Here is a 25,290-nt window from a genome sequence, read left to right on the forward strand (position 1 = left end):
TTAATGGTATTAATTCTGTTTGTTATACTCTAATAAATTAAGAAAAATATCACGCAGCCTAGGTACCATCACCGCTCCTCTTTGTTAGAGCTTGACGAATTACTCCATGGGTAACGCCTAAAAATCTCACCAAGGATGTCACAATTTGAGCCATTATGGTAAAATATCATGAACAAATTAGTAGATTGACCATAGGCACGCCTTTGGGCCCTCTTCACACGTTCTATTTAAATTATTAAAACGAAAAAAATCCGTCATGACATGCTAAGCTCGCACCGGCGTCCATCCAAGCAGCCCGGTATGTAAAAGCTAGAGAGCTGTGCACAGCAAAAAAGTAATCAATTTTTCATTTTTATGATTACATTTTTATTGCATTAAATGATTGCTATAAAAGTTCCTTGGCAAAAGTAGCTAGCTAGCTGCTGCACGAAGGAAAGCTGGGCCTGTCATAAAACCGAACATGTGGGTGAGCCCTCCGGAGCGTGCAATCATATCAAGATATGGAGCCACACGGTTCTATACGAATGCAGCAGCAACAGAAAGCAGCAGACCTGCTGCAGGGATGAGCTGAAATTAACTGCAAGCAAGATATAACCCGACCCGTTTTCTCATCACCGGAAAATGACTACTCTGACCGGGCTGCAGTACTGGGACGATGAGATAGAACCAATCAGATATGGCCCGAGTCAGGATTTATATTTTAATCCGTTTTCCCTTCGGCATTGGGAACCAATCTCCTAGCAACGTATTTCTCTTTTTGTAAAGACAGAAAAAAACTCATCTTGATTTAGCCCCATTTTTACGCCGTATTACTCACCTTAATCGCGATAACCGCGCTCTTTCTCCCTCTCTACGAACACAGCAACCAGCCGCATCTGCTTCTCATATGCACTTTCGCAATCAAGATTTTCTCATGGCAATCCTAGATCGGCTACAAGACCTGCCTCCAGCACACATGCTGCGATGGAAATTGAATCTCCTCCTCCATTCGTTCGAAAGAAACCATTTTCCATTTTCGTTTTTTTGTGTTAACAAATTGCATTTCGGCATTATCTTTTCTGCAGCAACTACCAGCAAATCCAGACGCTCGCTAATGCCGGACACGAGATTGCGGTGGAAACGATCTCGCTACAGATGGGACTGCAGGACAAGGGCTACGAGGAATGGGTCGGCGAAATGATTGGTATGCGATCGATCCTGAAGCACTTCTCCAATGTATCGACGAATGAAATCAACGGAATGCGAGCTCCTTTCCTGAAGCCTGGACGTAATACACAGTATAAGGTTTGGTTCAGTTTGGTCTGTTGAGGTTTCAGATGATTGATACGGTATTCCTCCAATTCTAGGTCATCGAGGACTTCGGATTCATCTACGACAGTTCGATCAGCGTTCCACCAAGCCCAATTCCATTGTGGCCGTACACCCTGGACTACAAGATCCCACACCAGTGCAAGAGTGGAACCTGCCCAACCAAGTCGTTCCCAGGTATTTGGGAAGTCCCGCTGAATGCTCACTACGTCGAGAGCTACGAGGGAGGTCACTGTCCTTACATGGATCAGTGCGTGCTGCACAACCATGATGCTGATGATGTGTTCGCCTGGCTGCAGGAGGACTTCGAGCGGTATTACTATCAAAACAAGGCCCCCTACATGATGCCGTTCCACACTAACTGGTTCCAGATCCGAGAGCTGGAGCGCGGTCTGCACAAGTTCCTCGATTGGACGCAAACTCTGTAAGTATCATCAGTTGAACCAATCTCAGTACGATCAGATCTAACCCAACGTCTTGTTTCCAGCCCCGACGTGTGGTTCGTGACGGTAACGCAGGCCCTGACCTGGATCACCGACCCCAAGACGCTGAACCAGCTCAACAATTACGAACCGTGGAACTGCAAGTCCAGAACCACCCAGACGCCCAAACCCTGTAACATCTCCAACAAGTGTGCCCTGGCCTTCAAGGAACCGACCTCGAACATCAGCGACACCCGGTACATGGAAACGTGCTTCGACTGCCCGGCCGTCTACCCCTGGCTGGGAGATTCCCACGGAACGGGCATTCCCGGACGGGACAATTACATCGACCAGAGCGGAGCGGGAGTCGGCGGTGACGAAAAGGACGCAGGCGATGACGACGAAAACTAGCGAGTCTGATCCTTTGTGATTTGCCTCCAAGAGGGCACACTACTTTTAGAGTATTTTAACTTTATTGAAAGAGAAAGACAAAAACAAATTTAAGCTGAGCGATGGAGCGCTCCACGTGGGAGCCAAATTATACAAAATGAATTTCCTCGATTGCAGGGAAGAAATATTCTAACTTGCCACGGTCTAGCTACTTTGTCACAACCCTGAAAGAAAGACCCTTTTTCGCTTGGACTTCAACCCCCAACAGTCCAACCAAAGCAAGCTTTGCGTTTTGACAACAAAAACAACTACGGGCACTCGTCAAAGTACCGTTTCGTGTTTAATTAGGGCAAGCAAGCGTAAAACAACAGGCCCTCTCGGTCGACAAACGGCTGGGCTGAACAGGAACGTTGACGACGAATGCTTGGGCTTACTTTACTATATTGCATCGCCAGACGACCAGTGAACGTTCATCATCCGGATGAAACATGGTTTGCGAATTTGTTGTTACATACAGCCAGCGCAATCGTAACCTGCAGGTGGGTTGGGTATATAGAGTACCCTCATCCATAGAAACTCCTTTTACGCAGTAGGCCACGTTTTGGTTGCGAAGGAATGCGTTTTGTCTGCACTGCTCGGTGCGTACGGGTTTGCACGTGGTAATATCGTTCCAGACCTTACACAGTCATTCGGATCGGACGGATGACAGCGATGATGGCTGCAAATGTGCAACTGATTATGGATTAACGTCTAGTGCGATTTGGAATTTCTTCGGGAGAATCTATTTTTTGCGAGCGTGAATAGATTTGTTCACCAAACAAGCTCTCCTTTTCATTTGACAACAAAAATTCATGCGGAATGTGTGTGCAGTTTTATTGAATCAGTGATCTTGTGATGAAAAACTATTTGCAAAATGATAAGGTTTTCTAATATGCAGCAAATGTTCCGAAAACAAGCATATAATAATTGGTGGAAAAATGTGTCACCAGCCACCTGGCAACACCGTCATCTCTTGCAAACATAAACCGTGCCGGTACATAACAAAAATGTGCGATAAATCCAATAAAAAACAGAGAAATTCCATTGCCCCTCATTAAATCATAATGTTTCCTTTTGATATGTACGATTAAAGAGTAGATTTTGATTTCCAATACTCGTCAGTCTACTAAATTTCCCCAAGGGTGGAACTGGCGGCTCTTTACTGCTACCCCTACGTGTCGCTGGTTCTAAAAAGTAAACAACCATACAAAATTCCGACCAAACAATGGTGAAGGCGTAATCGATTTTCTAGAAAACATCCATTTTGGGAATTACGCCGAATTTGCTGATTAAATTGCCAACAGCGCACTGCATTAGCACGTAGCAAATAACTGCTTGCAAACAATATCTTTCAAGCGCATTGATTACCTGTAATTTTGCGAACAATATTTTTTACTTTTCCGCGTTAAGCCTTAAAACTGGTTCTGGACTTAGGTTGGCGGCTTTTCAATTTTACTCCCATTTGACAACCGCCCTCCACCCTTGAATTTCCCATGTGTTTACATAAAAACAGGCTATCGACATGATGCAGACACCATCTTCTATGGTGACAGAGGGCTCGATTGGCTTGTCAGATAGATCGGGCCCGGGACATCCTGTCTACTGCAAATCGCTGCAGTTGATATAGGGCATGTCTATTGCCTGCATAAAAATATGCTAAACACGAATGTTACAATTTTTGTTTGTTTGTTGTAATGTATATACACACTGTAAACTCGGCTTTACTCTTTAATGAGGGAAAAATACCCATTATTTTTTGATTTATGAAACGTCAAAATAAGGGGTACTTTATTTTTTAAATAATGGGTGTTTTATGCCCATTTATATGTTCCGTGTATTTACTCTTTAATGGGTGAAAAAATTCTTGCAACTTTGCAATTGATATCTTTTGCATTGAGAAGTGTTTGATTTACTTCAAAGGTAATTGCTGTTACTAGAGAAATAAACATTTAAAAATGCTTTTGAGTCAAAGGTAGGCACAATTTATTTTCCAGCAGTGTCTCATATAAAAACAAACAATGAATTTATTATTTTACAGGTTGACTTTGCTGCTCGATTCATCCCGCTACCAAAACCCGTCAGAAGCTGCTCCCTGAAAGATCATTCTCTTCGATCAGAACAACAATTGTATTTATAAATATTTGATTGAATAAAAATGTTTTATGTTTATAGGTTTCTATAGTTGATCATTTTAAATACGAAAATAAACATTAAAATTAACTGCATTTTCATATATGAAAAAGAGTAAATTTTACTCTGTATTTCAAAACATATTTTTTGGATAATGGGGAAAATTCACTCGTTAATTTGACGTACAAGCCGTTTACTCTTTAATGAGTAAGGGCCCTGTACTCTTTTTATGAGTTAAACTAGTTTCTCTCAAAGTGGGTACTTTTTTACCCTTTAAAGAGTACTTTGGTCTTACAGTGCACTGTAAACTCGGCATAGGCCTATTCACATGACGTCTCAAATCAGCTGATCGGGAAGCACTTTGACAGTTCTTCTATGAAAATGACAGGCCCGTGTTAGCACCGGTCCTCCACCGATGTAAACAAATGCATAGACGGATCTGTCACATGAAAAGGCCTATTACTCTTTAATGTGGGAAAATACCCATTATTTTCTGATATATGGAAACGTCAAATAAAGGGTACTTTATTATTTTCGAATAAAGGGTATTTTATGCCCATTTATGTATTCCGTCTATTTACCCTTTAATGGGTGAAAAAATGCTTGCAATTTTGCATATTAAATTCACGGAACAGCGTTTATTGTTCTTTAGATAGTCAATATTATAATAGGAATAAGCATTTAAAAATGCGGATGCGTCGAAGGTAGGTTACTTTTCTTTTCTTTTCGCGTCATCTATCTAAACAAACAATAACATATTTTATAGAACGACTGCCGCTGGTAAAGATGGTATTGGAGCTGAACTCATCAAAATGGGCCCGGAGAGGTTGGCCGCCTGTCTGCACCGGCTGATTGTCAGAATCTGGGAAACCGAACAGCTGCCGGAGGAGTGCACATTGGACCGAATCGACAATTTAGCCGGAAAAAAGTCTTTTCTCTGTTCTCGTCGATTTTAGACGTTTGATGTCTTCAGAGAAGTTATTCATAATTGAGTTTTGCATCTTCTAAGAAAAAAGTTGAATAGGGTGACCCTTTTTAAGTTAAAATTTTGACTCAAACTTTTTTGTTTGATGAAATTTGTGGCTGCGGTCTTCTGCAAACTTTTAGAAAATGTTATTTTGAACAACTTTGTCGAAGACACTTTTGATCTAACTCTTCATTTGAGCTAAGTAAATTGATTTTGAAAGTTTTAACTTAGGGTGGACCCAAAAAATCAGTTATTTTGATCTAACTTTTTTATTTTCAGTTTCACGTGAATGTGGTCTTCGGAAGAGTTGCAGAGCAAGTAAAGATACACATGTTTGCTGAACATCGCAAGTTTGTAATTCTTATGATTTTGAAGTTATAAGCAAATTTAAATGAAAAACTTTGAAATCTTTAGATGCCCATAACTCATGGAGTTGGTTCGATAATTTTTTTCTTTCAGTGGCAATCGAAAGGCCATACGATAGGCAACTTTTGCTGCAAAAACTGTGAGCACGTAATTTTTGTAAATTGAGAAAATTCACTTCAAAAATACACTTAAAAAACTCTAAATTTGCTTGTAACTCACAAGATTTAAAAGTTAACGGCGTGCTGTCTTCAGCAAAGTTGTAGAATTTAACAAGATCTACAACTTTTACATACACCACTTTTTAGAGAAATGTGAAACAAAATATGAAGAAATGATGATACAATGCAGATGTGGGTCACCTAATATTTATTACTATAAATCATTAAGTTAGTATATCAGTAGTCGCTTTCATATGCTTGCTGTTGTAAACTTTGTATAGTATTATGATTTTATTATTATTTTATCAGTACTCACATATAATTCAAAATGTAAAATGGTGCCAATGCAACTTAAGAAACTTTAAATGTTTCGTCATTGTGACTGCTACTATTGTGACTGAATACGTACAGTAGTGTCCTGGGGTACAGAACTGTGAAAATGGTGGAATAATCTAACATTATTGAAGAAGCCAAGGTTATCAAAAAGTGTGCAGTATTGGAAAATTATTTATTGAATGAAAGTACAATTATATTGCTACTACTTGAATAATTTTGTATGAAATAATAGTAAAATGTATTATTAAGTTCTATTTTTTTATTTCACATTTCTCCATAAGGTTTGATATGAAAAAGTTGTAGATCTGGCTAAAACCTACAATTTTGCTGAAGACAGCACGCCGTTAACTTTGAAATCTTGTGAGTTACAAGCAAATTTAGAGTTTTTTAAGTGTATTTTTGAAGTGAATTTTCTCAATTTACAAAAATTACGTTCTCACAGTTTTTGCAGCAAAAGTTGCCTATCGTATGGCCTTTCGATTGCCACTAAAAGAAAATTTTTATCGAACCAACTCCATGAGTTATGGGCATCTGAAGATTTCATAGTTTTTCACTTAAATTTGCTTATAACTTCAAAACTACAAGAATTACAAACTTGCAATGTTCAGCAAAAATATGTATCTTAACTTCCTCTGCAACTCTTCTGAAGAGCACATTCACGTGAAACTGAAAATAAAAAAGTTAGATCAAAATAACTGATTTTTTGGGTCCACCCTAAGTTAAAACTTTCAAAATCAATTTACTTAGTTCAAATGAAGAGTTAGATCAAAAGTGTCTTCGACAAAGTTGTTCAAAATAACATTTTCTAAAAGTTTGCAGAAGACCGCAGCCACAAATTTCATCAAACAAAAAAGTTTGAGTCAAAATTATAACTTAAATAAGGGCCACCCTATTCAACTTTTTTCTTAAAAGATGCAAAACTCAATTACGAATAACTTCTTTGAAGACATCAAACGTCTAAAATCGACGAGAACAGAGAAAAGACTTTTTTCCGGCTAAATTGTCGATTCGGTCCAATGTGGAGTGGAAGCAAGGGCTCATATGCCCCATCTATAAGAAGGGCGACAAACTGGAATGTGAAAACTATCGTGCGATCACTATCCTGAATGCCGCCTACAAAGTGCTATCCCAGATTATCTTCCGTCGTCTATCACCAATAACAAATGAGTTTGTGGGAAGTTATCAAGCTGGTTTCATCAACGGCTGCTCGACAACGGACCAAATCTTCACTGTACGGCAAATCCTCCAGAAATGCCGTGAATACCAAGTCCCAACGCATCACCTGTTCATCGATTTCAAAGCGGCTTATGATAGCATCGACCGCGAAGAGCTATGGAAAATCATGGACGAGAACAGCTTTCCCGGGAAGCTCACAAGACTAATAAGAGCAACGATGGACGGTGTGCAGAATAGCGTGAAGATTTCGGGCGAACATTCCAGTTCGTTCGAATCCCGCCGGGGACTTCGACAGGGTGATGGACTTTCGTGCCTGCTGTTCAACATCGCGATAGAAGGTGTCATGCGGAGAGCCGGGTTCAATAACCGAGGTACGATTTTCACAAGATCCAGCCAATTTGTTTGCTTCGCGGATGATATGGATATTGTCGGCAGAACATTTGGAACGGTGGCAGACCTGTACACCCGCCTGAAACATGAAGCGACAAAAGTCGGCCTGGTGGTGAATGCGTCAAAAACAAAGTACATGCTGATAGGCGGAACCGAGCTCGACAGAGCCCGCCTGGGAAGCAGTGTTACGATAGACGGGGATACTTTTGAGGTGGTTGATGAGTTCGTCTACCTCGGATCCTTGTTAACGGCTGATAACAACGTTAGTCCTTAAATACGGAGACGCATCATCAGTGGAAGTCGCGCCTACTATGGGCTCCAGAAGAAGTTGCGGTCGAGAAAAATTCACCCCCGCACCAAATGTACCATGTACCAAACGCTTATAAGACCGGTGGTCCTCTATGGACATGAAGCATGGACTATGCTGGAAGAGGACCTGCAAGCACTTGGAGTGTTCGAACGAAGGGTGCTTAGGACGATCTTTGGCGGAGTGCAGGAGAACGGTGTGTGGCGGCGGAGAATGAACCACGAGCTCGCTAGGCTCTACGGCGAACCAAGTATCCAGAAGGTTGCAAAAGCCGGAAGGGTGCGCTGGGCAGGGCATGTTGCACGACTACCGGACAACAATCCTGCAAAGATGGTGTTCGCGTCGAATCCGGTTGGCACAAGAAGGCGGGGAGCACAGCGAGCGAGGTGGCTTGATCAGGTGCAACAAGATCTGGAGAACGTGGGCCAAAATCGAGGTTGGAGAGACACAGCCATGGACCGAGTAAATTGGCGTAACATCGCTAACGAGGTTTTATCAAATTAATTGATGTAACACCAACTAAATAATAAATAAATAGAACGACTGCTGCCCAATACATCCCGTTACATGTCCCGCTGCATAAAACTACCAGGAGCACCAACCCCATTAAGCTTGTTGACGAATGGATTGACAAGAAAATATGATCAAAATTGTTATTGTATATCTTTTATTAAATAAATCTTTCTTGTATTTATGAGTCTTGAAGCTGATGATTTTATATATACGAAAATGAGCATTAAAATTATTAATATTTAATATCTAAAATAAAGAGTAAATTTTACTCTGTTTCTCAAAATATATTTTTTGGATAGTAGGTAAAATTCACTCGTTGATTTGACGTACAAGCCGCTACTCTTTGATGAGTAAAGGCCCTTTACTCTGTTTATGAGTTAAACTAGTTTCTCTCAAAGAGGGTACTTTTTTACCCTTTAAAGAGTACTTTGGTCTTTGCTTTGGTCTTTGCTTTGGTGGGATTGGCGCTACTGTCTCCAGCACTAGACTCTGAAGTGAAAAGTCGTTGATTATGAGCATCATGTCTCTTGTATAAAAGCATTCATTGACAGCTAGTTGTAGACACTGATTGAAATTATTTCCATCTCTTTTAATAGATGCAAGTTAGTGTCGAGGTAAGATTCAAGACTAGCACTCCGAAGATCAAAGGTTCAAATCTGGGTAAAGCGGAAACGTTTATTTTTTTACTTTTTTTATTTCAAATCAAAACATGCAACGTTGAATTCAAGCGATGTTTCTTTGAAATTGCGAAGATTAAACAGTAGTGCAAATCCTAGAGCAGAACTGTTGATATTATGGTGCTTATTTTTAACCGTGTATGGAAAGGCGACACTACTACTATTACATCAATGATGATTCTAATGATTCTTTGAGTTACACGCCGCTTTACCTTAAATAACTGTCGGATTTGTTTAACAAACAAAAATAAAAAATCTTATGAAATGAGATTTGAGTAAGTAGATTTCAGTCGAATAAACTATTATACAGTTACTAATGTTGCTTAGGCGATTTATAATGAAAAGAATGAGTACTTTTTATCAATCAAAAATTAAAAGTACCTATTACCGGGTACCGGGTGTAGGGAATAAAGGGATATTAGTGAAAGGGGTTTGACCACATTTAATCTGAACACTTTTTAATCTGTTCCCCCCTAATTTGCACATCGTTCAGATTTAAAGAAACTATAAGCAAAGAAGCGAAATGTTCCAATTGGAATTCCAAGTTTACTGTCAATGTCATTCCAATCGAGCAGGAGACTTGTCAAACACTTTTTCACACAAGCTGAAAACGGCTCACACAAAAATGTTACCACCCACGACAATTTTGCTTCTTCTGAAGTAGCATGTTTTCTGAATACATGAGTGTCGGTTGCAATTTTCATGCTTTGCATAAAGAATGCTCTACTCATTACATTGGTTTTCCATACATTCAGTCATTTTTTCATTCGTTACCCAAACCTGTGAAAATTCAACACATCAAACCTGTGACTCGCTTTAAGCGTGGGAATCAACATTGGCAGTGCTGCGTAATAGATTTGGCATAGTTGCTAGCTGATTTATTTTGAATATGATCTGATTTCGTCTCTTTATAATTTAGACTCTTTATTCAGATTAAAAATGGTTCAAACGTCATTAGCTCATGGAACAGAGTAAAGTGAAATGGAACGCTGTGGAACGGAGCGTAGAATCAAAACAAAACAGTGAGAGGTAACCAGAAACACATTTCTAGGGTGACTAGATGTTCAAATTAAAAATGAACTTCGATGGTTTGCATGAGGTACCGTTTAAATAAGCGGGGATGCACGGTATTAGTATGATTAGAAACTCTTTCTTTTAGTTAACATATTGTCAGGCAAAACTACATTTCTGTCAATCTTGCACAAAAGTTGCTGAAGAGTGTGGTTTAAGACAAATTTCAGGGAAATTAAAAAGTGGAAAGATTCTCACAGCTAATAATGCAGGATTCTCAGCAAGAAATTCAGCAGGATTATCAATATCTCAAGCATGATTGCCTAGAATTAAAGGCCGGATTCTAACAGATCCTGGACATAATAGTCCTTTCAGATTAACACATTGTCCTAGGTACAATTCTGATTGAATCCAAAATAAAGTGTTGACAGAATTTTGAGTAATTTACATGCAATACTCCTCTTTACGTTTCATGCTCATGATTTAAGACAAAAAGTTCATTCATATGGATCTCTAATATAATTCTCTGCTAACACTTCTTTTGCGTACTTACTTCTAGCCATATAAACAGGAATTTTCTCTGGAATTTCTTAAAAGATCGTTAAGATAGCGCTCATAAAATTCTCCTTAAGAAAATTGTTGGCCTATTTAGTACAAAAAAGTTAGTTAGGCATTTCGATATTATTAACAAACCAACTAAACCAAAGCTTCTACCTTAAAAATGAATGCGATTCACATGGCTGAAAATCTTCATTTGAAGTACCCAGAAACATATATTTTTACATTTCGCATGACAACATTTCTTATTTCTGTTCATTATGCCAAAAGATTGTATGCGAAACTTCTTGAAACTTGAAGGATTGCTTTAGGTTCCTTACACTGGTATGATCAGCTGGGCCGTAATTCATGATTATTGTTGAAAAAATGTTCCATGGAAAAAAAAAATAGAAATCATTGGAATACCCTAACTTAAAGAATCGGGATTAATTCCGGAACCATCTGGTTTGTGCCCATTGTTGCCTGTGTTATCAGAATAAACTGAAATTAGATTTTTTTTTTCTGAAAATTTTATTCAGATTCCTTAAGCTTTTTCTCTGATATGATGAAGAAGTTCTTTTAATATCTCTGATTGTTTTCTCTTCCTTTGCCTAGTAGTAACGTCCGTGGCTACATAGCAAAGCCATGCTCAAGGTGTCTAGGTTCGATTCCTGGTCGGTTCAGGATCTTTACGTAGCGGAAGTATTCTTGACTTCCCAGGGCACTGAGTAACATCGTACCTGCCACACGATATAAGAATGCAAAAATGGCAACTTTGTCAAGGATCTCGATTGATAACTGTGAAAATGTAATGAACACTAAACTGAGAAGCGGACTATGTTTTAGTTGGGATGTTACGACAGAGAGAAGATATCACTGAATTTAATCATTTTCATTTTACCCAACCTTCTTGAAGAATTTCTAGAAAATCATTAAAGTAGGGTAGAAGTACCAATTATGGCTATAGTACCAATTATGGCAATAGTGGGAACAAAAAGAGATTTTTCTTATTGTTTCACTAGACTATAATGGCTTATATTCACAGGAATGATTAAACTTTTTGTTTTTGATGGTAACTAAACCTTGAAAAGAACATTCGTGCAATAAGCTTCGAAAAATGAACATTTGAAAATTTTGCCTCACATATATGTCACCTTCTTAGCAGTTGGCTAAGGGACCTCCGTTACGAAATGTATGTTTTCATCCGGATAAACTGTTTCAACCGATGAATGTATGTTACCTAGTGAGAACAAATGAATAAATTTAGCTGGTATGCAATCAATTCTACTGTTTTAAGTTGGAAATCGTGTTATTTCCACTATGTCGATAACTGGTACAAAGAATGTATAAGAGCCCAATTATGGCAACACTCTGGAGGCTGTTTGTTTACATTTTTTGGTCAGTAAAATAAAAGAATTAAAGCTAATTTACGGGTGACTTCCACGACGGGACGGTTCGGTAAGGCATTATCTTCATGTTTTGTACTCAATTACTAAGATTTTTCAATCACACGTTCGAAAACGAAGATGCTAATTTCATGATAGAGAGGAGTTTTCAGCGACACTCGATTTTTGAATTTTTCCCTCTTTTTTCGTTAAAAATTGACACTGGAAAGGTAATGTGAGATCATTAATGCTGTTTTGTATCATAATTTGCATTTACACTACATTTTGACTTCTTTTTCGAAATTAATTTTCTCCCATGAACCCATTGCAAAAAATTGATTTAACATCTATTTAACCCAAAATTTTTGGAAAATTTTATGAGCGATATCTTCATTACATATTAGCGTTGCATTATCATTCGCTCTTCATGGCGTTTGAGTTCATTTCGTGCAAATATTCGATAGTCCATAATTGGTACACTTTTATGTCGAATGCTAGGAACGCTATTGCCATAATTGGTACAAAGACAACGCTTTTTAAAATCCATTTTTAGAAGCTTAAAGTCAATTTAGTACTAAAACTGTTTAAATCAACAGATTCGCAAGGCTTTAAACTAGTAATTGACACCAAAAAGTCATGCTTGAGTTTTAGAAACGCGGTTACAACTTGATTTTTATTACTACTGTTGACATATTGCATCCATAATTGGTACACCTACCCTATCTGAAAATCATTAGAGTCAATATCTGCACAAATTCGTTATAGAATCCTAGCGAAAACCATGATGTAAATCCTGGAGGCTACTAGGATTCCTTCACAACTTCTTCTGGAATTCCGTTGTAGATTCCTCAATGAAGAGCATTATTGAATGATTCCTTAAGGAATATATTCAGGTACTTTTCCACGAATTCGTACAGAAATTCCTCTTGAGATTCCTCCAGCATGTTTACCAGGGAATTTTCCATCAATTCCTCAAAAGATGCATTAATGAATTAATGAATTCCAGAATATCATCTAGCAAATACTTTAGCATTACAAAGCTGTAATGTTTTTTAATGTTTTAGCTGTTTCTATTAATTTCCTTAGGGATTACTTCGAAATGTCCACAGGAGTTCTCTCAGTATTTTCTCCATATTTTTTCAGGTGATTCTTTCACTAATTTTTCCAGTTGTTACTCCTATATATTATTCATAAATCCCTGCAGGAATTCTTCTTTGAAACCCCCCAAAAAATAATAACAAGGTGTTTGAATCATTACGATAATTTCCATGGAGTTCTACAAGAATTTGTTCAGGATTTCCTACGCCTAGTTTTCCTTAGATCATGAATACATCATTTCAAAAATTCCACCACGGATTCGGATCGAAAATTTCTCATCGATATCTATCGATTACTTAAGGAAATCTTCAAGGGACTACTACACATAGTTTTTAAACATTTCTTGATTGATTCGATTAATGTATCTACAGTAAGCCAAGAATATCATCCATTCATAACTCCAGGATACTCTTTTATAGTAATCAGGTAAATCAAATCGAGTCTAGTACATTACACTGAAGACGGCCTTACAGTTGAGGTCGAAATACGCGTATCTGTCAAAGGATACAAACTGTAGTAGAATTAAATAGTGTAGTACTAAATTCTTTTTTTTTCATCTACTTAGGCAGCGTCCATTTATTACGTAACGCTAAAATTGCAAATTATTAACGCCCCCCCCTCCGTTACGCTTTTTGTAAGGAAAATTTATTATTTTTGTATGAGCCGTAACGCTCGAGCCTACTCACCCCTCCCCTTTAGCTTTACGTAATTTATGGATGCTGCCTTCTAGGTATTTCACTAAACAGCTCGAAGATTTATTATCAATTCTAAATAGGGGAAGGGGTGGTAAAATGAAATCCTTAAGGAAATCATCTTGTTTCTGATAGAAAAACGAAGAATTTGTATAGTTCTATCGCAGAATATCAAAAATAGGGAAGTACTCTATAGCAGCGATATGGATTCAGACTAAAATAGCTAAATTTTCACATATTTTCATCGCTATCAAAAAGCGATGCAAATGTGCATTTCACCTGCACTATGTGGGTAAAATAAACAGCGGTTGGTGGTAAAATGAACACCACGGAAAAAACGCGAGCAAAACAAATATTTCTGAAAATTTTTAATGCCCCACCGAAAATACATCCACTAATGATTGTAACCCATTGAAAAAGAATTCTAAAGGTACCGTAATCCGGGGGCAAATTGATCACTATTTTACAACTTTTTGTTGTGTTATCCTTCGGAATTCAAATACCGGGTACCCCCGTTGGTTTAACCACATTCAATCTGAACACTTTTTAATCTGTACCCCCCTAATTTGCACATCGTTCAGATTAAAAATGGTTCAAACGTCATTTAGCTAATGGAACAGAGTAAAGTGAAATGGAACGCTGTGAAACGGAGCGCAGATTCAAAACAAAACAGTGAAAGAGGTAACCAGAAACACATTTCTAGGGTGACTAGATGTTCAAATTAAAAATGAACTCCGATGGTTTGCATGAGGTACCGTTCAAATTAGCGGGGGTGCACGGTATTGTCAAATAAATTTCAACAACGTCAGTACCGTAAAATGGGGTGTTAAGGACTAGTGGGGTTTAAAGGGATTGAACTTCTCAATCAAGTTTGACAAATTACAGAAACTTCGAAAGTCGATATATAAGTCATCTGAAATGCTTCATTTGTTCAGAGAATTGTGAGCTGCATTATGTGATAAGGGATGTCTATTGAAATAAAGTATTGTGGAATCTAGATGTTGGAAACGTTTCAAAACATTTTTGTTCGATTTTTATAGGCTAAATACATTTAACTACAAAACTATGAAACAATATAAAGAAAAATATGTGAGCAACATAAAATATAAGAGATCATAACGCAGACAAAAAATTTTGAAAATTCTATCTAGATTTAGACTTTTAATAATTTCTATGGAAAAAGTCTCTTTTTGAAAACAAGTGGGGTGTTAAGGGATTATCTTTTCTTCTTTTTCCAAGTTACTAAACTCATTCAATTTATGCCATAATATATTTCAATATACTTTTGGCTTGTTCTGTGAAGTAAAACTGCATTGTAAAAGTTAACAAGTCTATTTGGTTTGTTACTGAATATCACCAAAAATGTCTAATCTCGAAAAATCGGTAAAACTGGTAGGAAATTCTTGACAACAACGTATTCAAGTAAATATGGGATTTTTCTTGATACTACAAACAACTTTCCCTAAATCGAGATTTAAATGATCATCAAATCATTAAATTATTGCGTTACAGAACACAACACCATTGCAACTGCGATTCAAGGGACCATCGAGTTAGCCATGAAAACCAACTTTTACTATGGTTCTCTAACTTGATAACGAGATACGGAATATCAAGTAGGGGAGAGTTGACTGAAATTTCATTTCTAACCTCTTTTTGTGAAAATTCGTGGCCTCGTCTGGCACTAAACGCATTGCGTTATAGAGTGTGCGTACTGGAACACTATTCTTCAGTATTTTTTCGACCATGCTACTGGATGTTACATGCTACTACGTTATTTAGTGTAGTGTTTTATATATAGGTCAAATTGGCCATTTCTCCTATTAAAACTAAAAGCTTGTTGAAATTATCCTTATATGATAGGTTATTCACGAAATGCTTTGCAAAGCTTATAGGATTTGAAACTGCAAAAAATGTATAGGTTATGATTATGAAAATGTATAGGTTATGATGATGATAAAATAAGTATAAAAATCATTTCAAGATAATTTTACGATATAGTTCCCCAAAAGGATAAATAACTATGAAAACTTTAGCAGGTAAAATAAAACAATTTGCGTTTGCAGCAGTTCATAACATTAATGTATTATCTGATTAAGGTTGAACATAACCTATGAAATTGAATGAAAGCGTCAAAGTTATTGACCAAAAGGATTATGTTTTGTTGTTGGCATAATATGGTTTTATTTACGAAACTCAAATTCCTTAACACCCCATTTTGCATTTCCGTCAAAAATCACACATTTTCGTGATTATTTCAGAAATCTGTCATGGGATCCTCATAATTGTGTTTGGCATTTGATATACACTACGAGAGAATGGTAGGGCTGTCCTTTGTTCAATTGTTGACATACTGAAAGTTGCTGGAAATTCGAGTTGAATTTTTTTTTTCATCCCATAACACCCCATTTTACGGTACTCCATTGATCTTTATCAGTTTATGTTATCAACTTTTCATGAAATTATATTTAACATATCATAAAAATTGTTTCAATATCAAAAAATAAAATGACACACTGGGGCAAAATTGATCACCATATAACAAAGCAGGTTTAAGAATGAAAAATTTCCCTATCTACTAAATTTGGGTCTCCTGAATCTGAAAATGATGTCAAAATTCTTACAACTCGAGTATTTGATCATTTTATTGCAAAATTAAACTTTGAAAATCTACCTAATACGCCTTAATGTATGCAATTTCCCTGTATCCCGCTAATTTGCACATCGTTCAGATTAAAAATGGCTCAAACGTCATTTAGCTCATGTAACGGAGTGTAATGAAATGGAACGCTGTGGAACGGAACAAAACAGAACAACCAAAAGGGTAACCAGATGTACGATTTTCTGTTGTTCGTAGAGTGACTAGAAGTTCAAATTAAAAATGAACCTCTGTGGTTTGCATGAGTTGCCGTTGAACGGCGGGGTTAAGCACATTATTTGATAATAACCGGTTTTATGGGCAAAAAACTATACTTGCTATGCTATATGATATCAAAAATGAATTCAATAGTTCATACTTAAGCTTACAGTACATTTTAAACACTCAAAGTTGACGTGTAGGCATAGCACCAGTGGATTGTTTAACACCGAGATTTCCAACTGAATTGCTTACACCTTCAAAAAGTGTGAATATTCTATGCAAAAAAGACCCTTATAAAAAGGAAATAGCTCAAAATCATCATTAGACATCTATGAATTAAAAAACATGGAGTGTTTGTGGTACCAACGAAACTTTCAGCATCGCCCCAGTGATCAATTTGCCCCCGGATTACGGTATCAGATTTGACATCATACCATAACGATATTCACCTTACTGAAAAACCTCAAGTCTTCCGAGCTTAAAGTTACGTCAGTTCTAATTTTCAAACGTGGTTCCCTAAAATCTTAGTTTTCGTTGATATTTTCACTTCAATTGACCTCCGTATCAACTCGAACACTCAGATGTATGCTCTAAATCGTCCGTGCGTCAAAAAAATTAATCGAAATTTGTTTTTTCTCGGTAAAAGGAACGATGTTCATTTTACCAACACGTCCCCTATATTTTTCGAATAAACCCATCAATTTTTGGAGCTATTCCTGGGTGTAACTGTGGATTAGAAAAGAAGAAAAGCAAATCAAAATGCCGGCAGAATAACATAATTGGTTTGGTTTTGTTAGAATTGTTGTGGGATTTGTTCGAAAAACCATTCGTTCGAAACAGTGATGGATTTTTCGACTGCCATCGACTGAAGCCGCAATCGAATCCACGCATTCAGAATAGGCCTAAACGACTGACGTTACTAACCGCATGGCCACAAAGTCCACTAGGAATATTTGGGAGAAATAGATACCAGACTAACAACTAGTAAGGTCGAAGTAAAAATAAGTAAAAAATATCTGTAGGGAATCCTGGGATAGTTTCCGTGAAAAATATCAGAGTCATATATTTGGAAATTTCTGAAGATACTAGCGTTGGAGATTCATCTGAGCATTCTAGAAAAATTACTGACAGATTTCGGGGAGGAAGGGGTTAGAGGAATCTCTTGCGGAATTTATGGAATAATCCCTAATAAAATACCTGTAGATTTCAGAAATAATCTCTAGAGAAATCTCTAAACGAATTCCTGAAGTTCTTTCTCGAGGAATATCAGAAATTTTTTTCAAAGAGCCTGTGAAATACTTTTTAAATGTTACTTTGGAGCCCTTAGACATTTTGATCAGGATTCACTGCAAGTAGAATGCAATACAGACTTTAGAGATCTTCCATTAAAAACAGAGACTTGTATTGAATTAGTGACCATGTTTCTAAAAAAAACACCTGCTGGTTTTTATGACATATAAATTTCATTCTATTTATATTTATATAGATATGGATATAGATTTAAGTGAAGTTCTATTTCAATAATCGACAAAAATGATACGGAATGTTTGCCAAATCATTTTGAAAAGCAAAATTGCCACAAGAATTCCCAGAAGAATGAATTATGTTTATTAATATCTTAAGTTATGTTAGAAACTGTTCCGTATCGACAGGACTATAGTGATTGAATTTGTGCTGAAAACCCAAGAACATTTCACTTTAATATTATGTGCTGTTTATACATCTCATAAAATTTTACTAAAATAAAAAATGCCGTTCAAAATTTCTGTAGAAGATCTACTTAAACTAAACAAGGATAGCTGGAGATGACCAACAAGTTCGATAAATATTTGAAGTAACAGCCGGAGGTATTCCTCATAAGTCTGGTGAAAGCAACGAAGTAATATGGTAAAAAATTTATAGATAATTTTCTCGATAGTTTCTAAGAAATTTAAACATAAAAAGATTTCTAGTAAAAAAAGGGAAGCTTTCGTATAAATCTGCAGCAAAATTTTCTATGGAAATATACTGAAAGATTCCTTGAATTAAATCCGAAAAGATTTTTTTGAATGATCTCAAATACACATCTGGAAAAATACTTAGGGGAATTTGTGGTAGAATCTATTAAAGAATTGGAGAAGAACCTGGATACTTCCTCTTTTTCCTCAAGAAACATTAGTATTTTTATAATCGTTTAACGAAAGTTTCACATTTTGTATTGAGGGTAACAAATTTCCAATGACCTTCAAATGCTCTGAAAACAAATTTTGAATGGATTTCCAATATCACATCAAACAATTTCTCGAACTACGAATGAGACCAAGAATTCTTTCAGGATTTTTTCCAGAAATTTCACCAAGAATTTCAACTTTATTCATGGTTCCAAAGAATCCTCCACAGCTGCTTTTTTAAGATTACTAAAAAAATGCTTTCAGATTCCCCCTGCATTATTCTAAGATTTGTTCCACACATTTTCTCGGGATTCTTCAAGAATTTTCTCCCGAGCTCCTTCAGCATTTTTCCTATAGAGGGATTCCACGGAGGCATGCAAGTCGATTCTGATCGACCATTTCAAAAATATCTGAAACTTTGCACAGTTTTTCAGTTCCATCTAAATCGTCATTTTCCGATATCAAATCTTCAAGTTGAGTCACGACTAACTTTTCAAAAGGGTGTATGTGAAAATGGTTCAAAAATATTCAAAAAGCTGCACAGCAAAAACGGTTCGTTCGATTGTTAGACAACTAAAGAAACAAAGTTAGACAACTAAATAAAGATTCCAAAAAAAATACACACAGTAAAAAAAATTTTTTTTTTGCATTAAAAAACATTATTTTTGTCACAAAAACTCAAATATCTCAAAACCCTATCGGGATACCAACGTAATTTTTTGAGGGAAAACGGTCCATTATATTAGCTATCTACCATAAAAATTTGGTGATGGTAAGCCAATAAACAAAAAAGTTATGACATTTCAAATATTTCACAAATTTGACACTTAGTGAATTTTTTTTTTTCATTTTTAATTTTTTTCAGGAGCGCAGTTTGTTGCTGAATTTTTTGTTAAGGGTACCACATGAGGTTAACAAGTTATTTTCATGATATTTTATTTAATTATTCATAACTATTATAGCATCTATTAGAAAGTTAGACGCGATCCAGTGTTGTGATCTAAAGTCTTGATAGTGTCATATTTTTTATTGTACGTAACTGAAGAAAAATTCTCTCAATAGTGTTGAAACCTTTTGATAAAAGAAACCTATAAGAAATCTAATATTGAAGACAAAAGCTACAAAAAAAGTTTTCTATACAGGTATACGACTAGTTTACCTGCAAAAAGTTTACCTCGTAGAGAACAAGGCGGGTCTATACCCAGGTGATCTAGTATACGTAAAGCAGGTCGGTTTTCTCGGCGCTGGTTTTCTCCACAAAGTTAAAATCTGATTACACCTGGGTATAGACCCGCCTTGGTAGAGAATAGACTTTGTTGATCATATTTGGGAGAAAGCGAGTAACTTCAACAACATCAAAAACATGATAGGTACATACCATGAATATACTCACGAAAAAGCTAAAAATATACTACCACTATGGTTATAAAAGATTTAATTGTAAAATTTTTCTTCAGTCAAGCAAACGACACCAAACTAGTCAGTAAAAACTTAAAAGTGATTTTGTTTATTAAAATCTAACGAGCAACATGAGTAGTCGCTTTCTCAACTGTTGCAGGCAGTGTTCGAAAGAGCTACGAAATCTCACCGAAAGCACCATAGATAAACTGAAAGCGGCTGGTTATGCTCCAATGTCTACATTGAATACAAATTTACGCATTTGTACGTCCTGCCGTTTAAACGTTGACAAACGGGCAATCTGTACATCATCGGTGGATCAGGTTGCAGGAAGTTCGAAAACAACAACAACTGAGGAATTACTAGATGCACCGACAACAACTGAGGAGTTACCAGAAGTACCAAGTGCAGATAGTTTTGCCACGGTACCATCAGCGACATCTGTTTCAACAAATCAATCAGAAGATGAGTACATCCAGAAGGTCAACATCGAACGCTTCAACGAAGGGATAGCTGGAATAAAAGTGACTCCGATTAAATGGACGAAGATGGGTTACATCAATTATCCCGAGAAAAAATACCGTGAAATCAACGAAGCTGTACGAAGAAACCTCTTCAAATTAGGACCTGAGGATGTGGAAAATACAGACTACGATGAGGTAATTATGAATATGAAAGAAAGGTTCTCGAATCTAGCCACGACAAGGAAAGAAAAATTATTGATTTTGTCGATGCTGCCAAGCTCGTGGTCTATTCAAGACGCCATTGATGAGTTCAAAACCAATAGAAATACAGCAAAAGAGGCAAAACAATTCAAAAATAACTGTCTTGCAACCAAAAATGCTAGGTCGAGTACTTCATTAAAAGATGAGACAAAAGAAAAAATAATTCAATATTTTGAAGACGATGAAGTAAGTAGAGCTATGCCTGGCCAAAAAGATTATGTATCTGTAAAATAAGATGGAAAGCGTCAAGCAATCCAAAAACGATTAATGATGACTACTTTGAAAGAAGCGTATACACGCTTCAAGGAAATTAACGAAAATATTAAGGTAGGTTTTTCCTCATTTGCAAGCCTTCGTCCAAGGCAGGAACACATAATGTTTGTGTGTGCACAACACACGAAAATATTAACCTAATCTTACATAGTTTGAAAAGAATCAATTTATCAAAGGATATTAAAATGTTAACTGGTAGTCTTTTGTGTGAAAATACAACATCAAATTGCTATCTACGATCTTGTTCGGATTGTCCAGATTCGTCATCATTGGAAAATACTTTATTCGCTGAGTTTGAAGAAAATTATATTGATCAGTTATCAGCAATGGGTGACCACGGATAGGTGTGACCTAGAAACTATTGTAAAACCTGTAGATGAGTTTGTGTCATTTTTTTGCTTGAAATTAGAAAGTTTAATTCCTCACGACTTTATTAAAACAGAGCAATCCCGCTTTTTAAAAAATACGAAAAATACATTACAAGATAGTGAATTTTTAGTCGTTTGTGATTTTTTTGAAAACTATAGCTTTGTATTGCAAGATGAAGTGCAGTCCCATCACTGGAACGTACAACAAGCTACAATTCATCCATTCGTTATTTATTTCAATGGAAGTACGCAAATTGAAAATTTTAGTTTTATTGTAATTTCCGAAGATTTAAGACACGACTCAGTATCTGTAAATTTGTTCATTGCCAAAATGATTAACTTTTTACGCGTTGATAAGGATAAAGAAATCAGAAAGATATATTTCATGTCTGATGGAGCAGCATCGCAGTACAAAAACCGTAAGAGCCTATGTCAATTTAAATCAAAGTACGGAATTGATGCAGAATGGCATTTCTTTGCTACGTCACATGGCAAAGGTCCTTGTGATGCTATTGGAGGAACCATAAAGCGCATGGCCACAAGAGCAAGTTTAGCCAAAGAACGTGAGCATCCAATTAAAACTGCAAAAGAACTATTTGATTGGGCGAATCGCAGAAAAGAAGAAGATTTAACAAAATTATCATTTTGTTTTACTACTACTGAAGAGTACGAATTAACGGCATCAGAGCTCAGCGAGCAATATAATAACGCGAAAACGATCCAAGGAACCCAAAAATTTCACTGTTTCATTCCATTGTCAGAAAATAAAATTAAAGCAAAACTATACTCGAACTGTACTGATAATGATGCAAAAGTGTTCGATATTGTAAAAAAAATTGAATAACAATAAATAAATAAATAAGTATTAATAAAATGTTTTCATGATCTCATAACGCATACCCAAATCCAAAACTTTTAAAGTTTATATATAACATTTAGAAACTCATCGATCATACTCTAAAAAAAATATCCTGGTAAAAAAAAAAATTATTTTCGTGTAATCTGTTAATTCATTTTAATTTATACATATATACATATACATATAATATTTATTAGACAGTTTCACAAAAATCAAAATTTCTGGGATTCAACCAGTCACCCCCAAGTCCTAGTTGGAATACTAAAACAAACTACCAGACAAATTTTCATCCAATTTGGAGAAGAGTAGGAGGTGCCTCAAGTCGAATTTGTGTTTTTTGGCTATTTTTTACATTCAAAAAATTCTATCGAGAATTTGGAAAAACGAAAATCAAAATAAATACCACTGGTTGAACGTATTATTAGTACTTTACAACTTTTGAGAACACTGTATGCCGATTAGAGATGGTTTTGACCTCATAAAATTGATTTTTGTTCATTAAAGTACCTGTAAAACATACATTTCTCTACAGTTTTTGTTCTACGAGATTCTTAACCTCATGCCTAATCGTAAAAGTTCAATCGTAGTATCATTCCTTTGTCATTTCTGAACATTATTGTAGTACATCAATTTTGTCTCCGAATTACAGATGAATTGTAAAAAATCGTCGGAAATACGACATTCCTCATTCCCTGCATTTAGAGCTGCTGCTAAATGGCGCAATTGCTGACATGTTACAAAATTGAACATAGTAGCTTTGCTTTTTCAATGATGGATGATGATTGAAGAAAACATCTAGCAAATGTCATCAACGCAGTCGTGTTTCAAACATTATTCTCATTTGATGCCAAGCAATTTCATATGTGATATAGCCCCGAAGTCAAGCTTCTCGACTACCGATCTTGAGGATCAGAGTTTGATTCTTTTTTTCGAGTGAAACCAATGTTTATTATATGCAGCATAGAAACAGGACTAAAGGCGCAAATCACTACTTAAGCATTTCTCTTCATTCACTTAGGAGTGGGAGAATTTTGTCAGTTCTATTGATTAAGACTCAGCCACAAGATACACTTTTGAACAATAAATCGTGATGAAATTTGTTGACCTCAAGTCATTTGGTGCATTGGAAAAAAAAACACTCTAAATGAACTCGCGTAATCAAACTCTGATCCTCAAGATCGGTAGTCGAGAAGCTTGACTTCGGGGCTATATCACATATGAAATTGCTTGGCATCAAATGAGAATAATGTTTGAAACACGACTGCGTTGATGACATTTGCTAGATGTTTTCTTCAATCATCATCCATCATTGAAAAAGCAAAGCTACTATGTTCAATTTTGTAACATGTCAGCAATTGCGCCATTTAGCAGCAGCTCTAAATGCAGGGAATGAGGAATGTCGTATTTCCGACGATTTTTTACAATTTATCTGTAATTCGGAGACAAAATTGATGTACTACAATAATGTTCAGAAATGACAAAGGAATGATACTACGATTGAACTTTTACGATTAGGCATGAGGTTAAGAATCTCGTAGAACAAAAACTGTAGAGAAATGTATGTTTTACAGGTACTTTAATGAACAAAAATCAATTTTATGAGGTCAAAACCATCTATAAACGGCATACAGTGTTCTCAAAAGTTGTAAAGTATTAATAATACGTTCAACCAGTGGTATTTATTTTGATTTTCGTTTTTCCAAATTCTCGGTAGAATTTTTTGAATGTAAAAAATAGCCAAAAAACACAAATTCGACTTGAGGCACCTCCTACTCTTCTCCAAATTGGATAAAAATTTGTCTGGTAGTTTGTTTTAGTATTGCAACTAGGACTTGGGGGTGACTGGTTGAATCCCAGAAATTTTGATGTTTGTGAAACTGTCTAATATTTATACATATACATAATATTTATACATATAATATACATAATACTAATGAATACATGAAAACGACTTGTTTAATTCACGCAAGGCCCTTAACAATAAAATCAACAACAAACTGCGGTTCCCGTAATAATTTACATCGAAAAAAATTTTTTTGTTTCTACTAAATGTGAAAATTGTGACATGTTTGAAATGTCATAACTTTTTTGTTTATTGGTTTACCATCACCAAATTTTTATGGTAGATAGCTAATATAATGGACCGTTTTCCCTCAAAAAATTACGTTGGTATTCCGATAGGGTTTTGAGATATTTGAGTTTTTGTGTCAAAAATAATGTTTTTTAATGCAAAAAAAAATATTTTTTTTTACTGTGTGTATTTTTTTGGAATCTTTATTTAGTTGTCTAACTTTGTTTCTTTAGTTGTCTAACAATCGAACGAACCGTTTTTGCTGTGCAGCTTTTTGAATATTTTTGAACCATTTTCACATACACCCTTTTGAAAAGTTAGTCGTGACTCAACTTGAAGATTTGATATCGGAAAATGACGATTTAGATGGAACTGGAAAACTGTGCAAAGTTTCAGCTCAATAGAAAAAAAATGAATTAAAAAATTTACCAAATTTTGGTGCTGTTGCTTGGAATCACTCTATAGATTTCTCCTGGAATAGGGTCCTAAAGGCCTGTACCAATTCTAGTGCCGAACGCTTAAGCTTAGGACAAAAACACATGTTTACTCAATTTTTCAATGTTTTTCTTTTGTTTGAGTTCAAAAAACATTTTTTTAGATTTTGTCACACTTCTTGGCTTAAACATAAATTGTGGGTGTATTTTTCTTTCCGTGTCCCTTCCGAAATGTCAGATAGGAACAACC

General features: G+C 36.1%; 1 protein-coding gene across 1 annotated transcript in view; it reads left to right on the top strand.

The window, feature by feature from the left end:
* LOC5579813 overlaps positions 1-2,317 on the top strand; it is an 81,558-nt gene extending 79,241 nt beyond the window's left edge. The window contains exons 6-8 of the mRNA XM_001650984.2: positions 1,065-1,284; positions 1,347-1,732; positions 1,796-2,317. Of these exons, the coding sequence (XP_001651034.1) occupies positions 1,065-1,284; positions 1,347-1,732; positions 1,796-2,141 (952 nt within the window). The 3' untranslated portion in view covers positions 2,142-2,317. The remainder of the gene's footprint in view (positions 1-1,064; positions 1,285-1,346; positions 1,733-1,795) is intronic.
* Positions 2,318-25,290: the final 22,973 nt, after the last annotated feature.

This window comes from Aedes aegypti, chromosome 1, assembly GCF_002204515.2.
Source record: "Aedes aegypti strain LVP_AGWG chromosome 1, AaegL5.0 Primary Assembly, whole genome shotgun sequence".
NCBI classification, from domain to species: domain Eukaryota; kingdom Metazoa; phylum Arthropoda; class Insecta; order Diptera; family Culicidae; genus Aedes; species Aedes aegypti.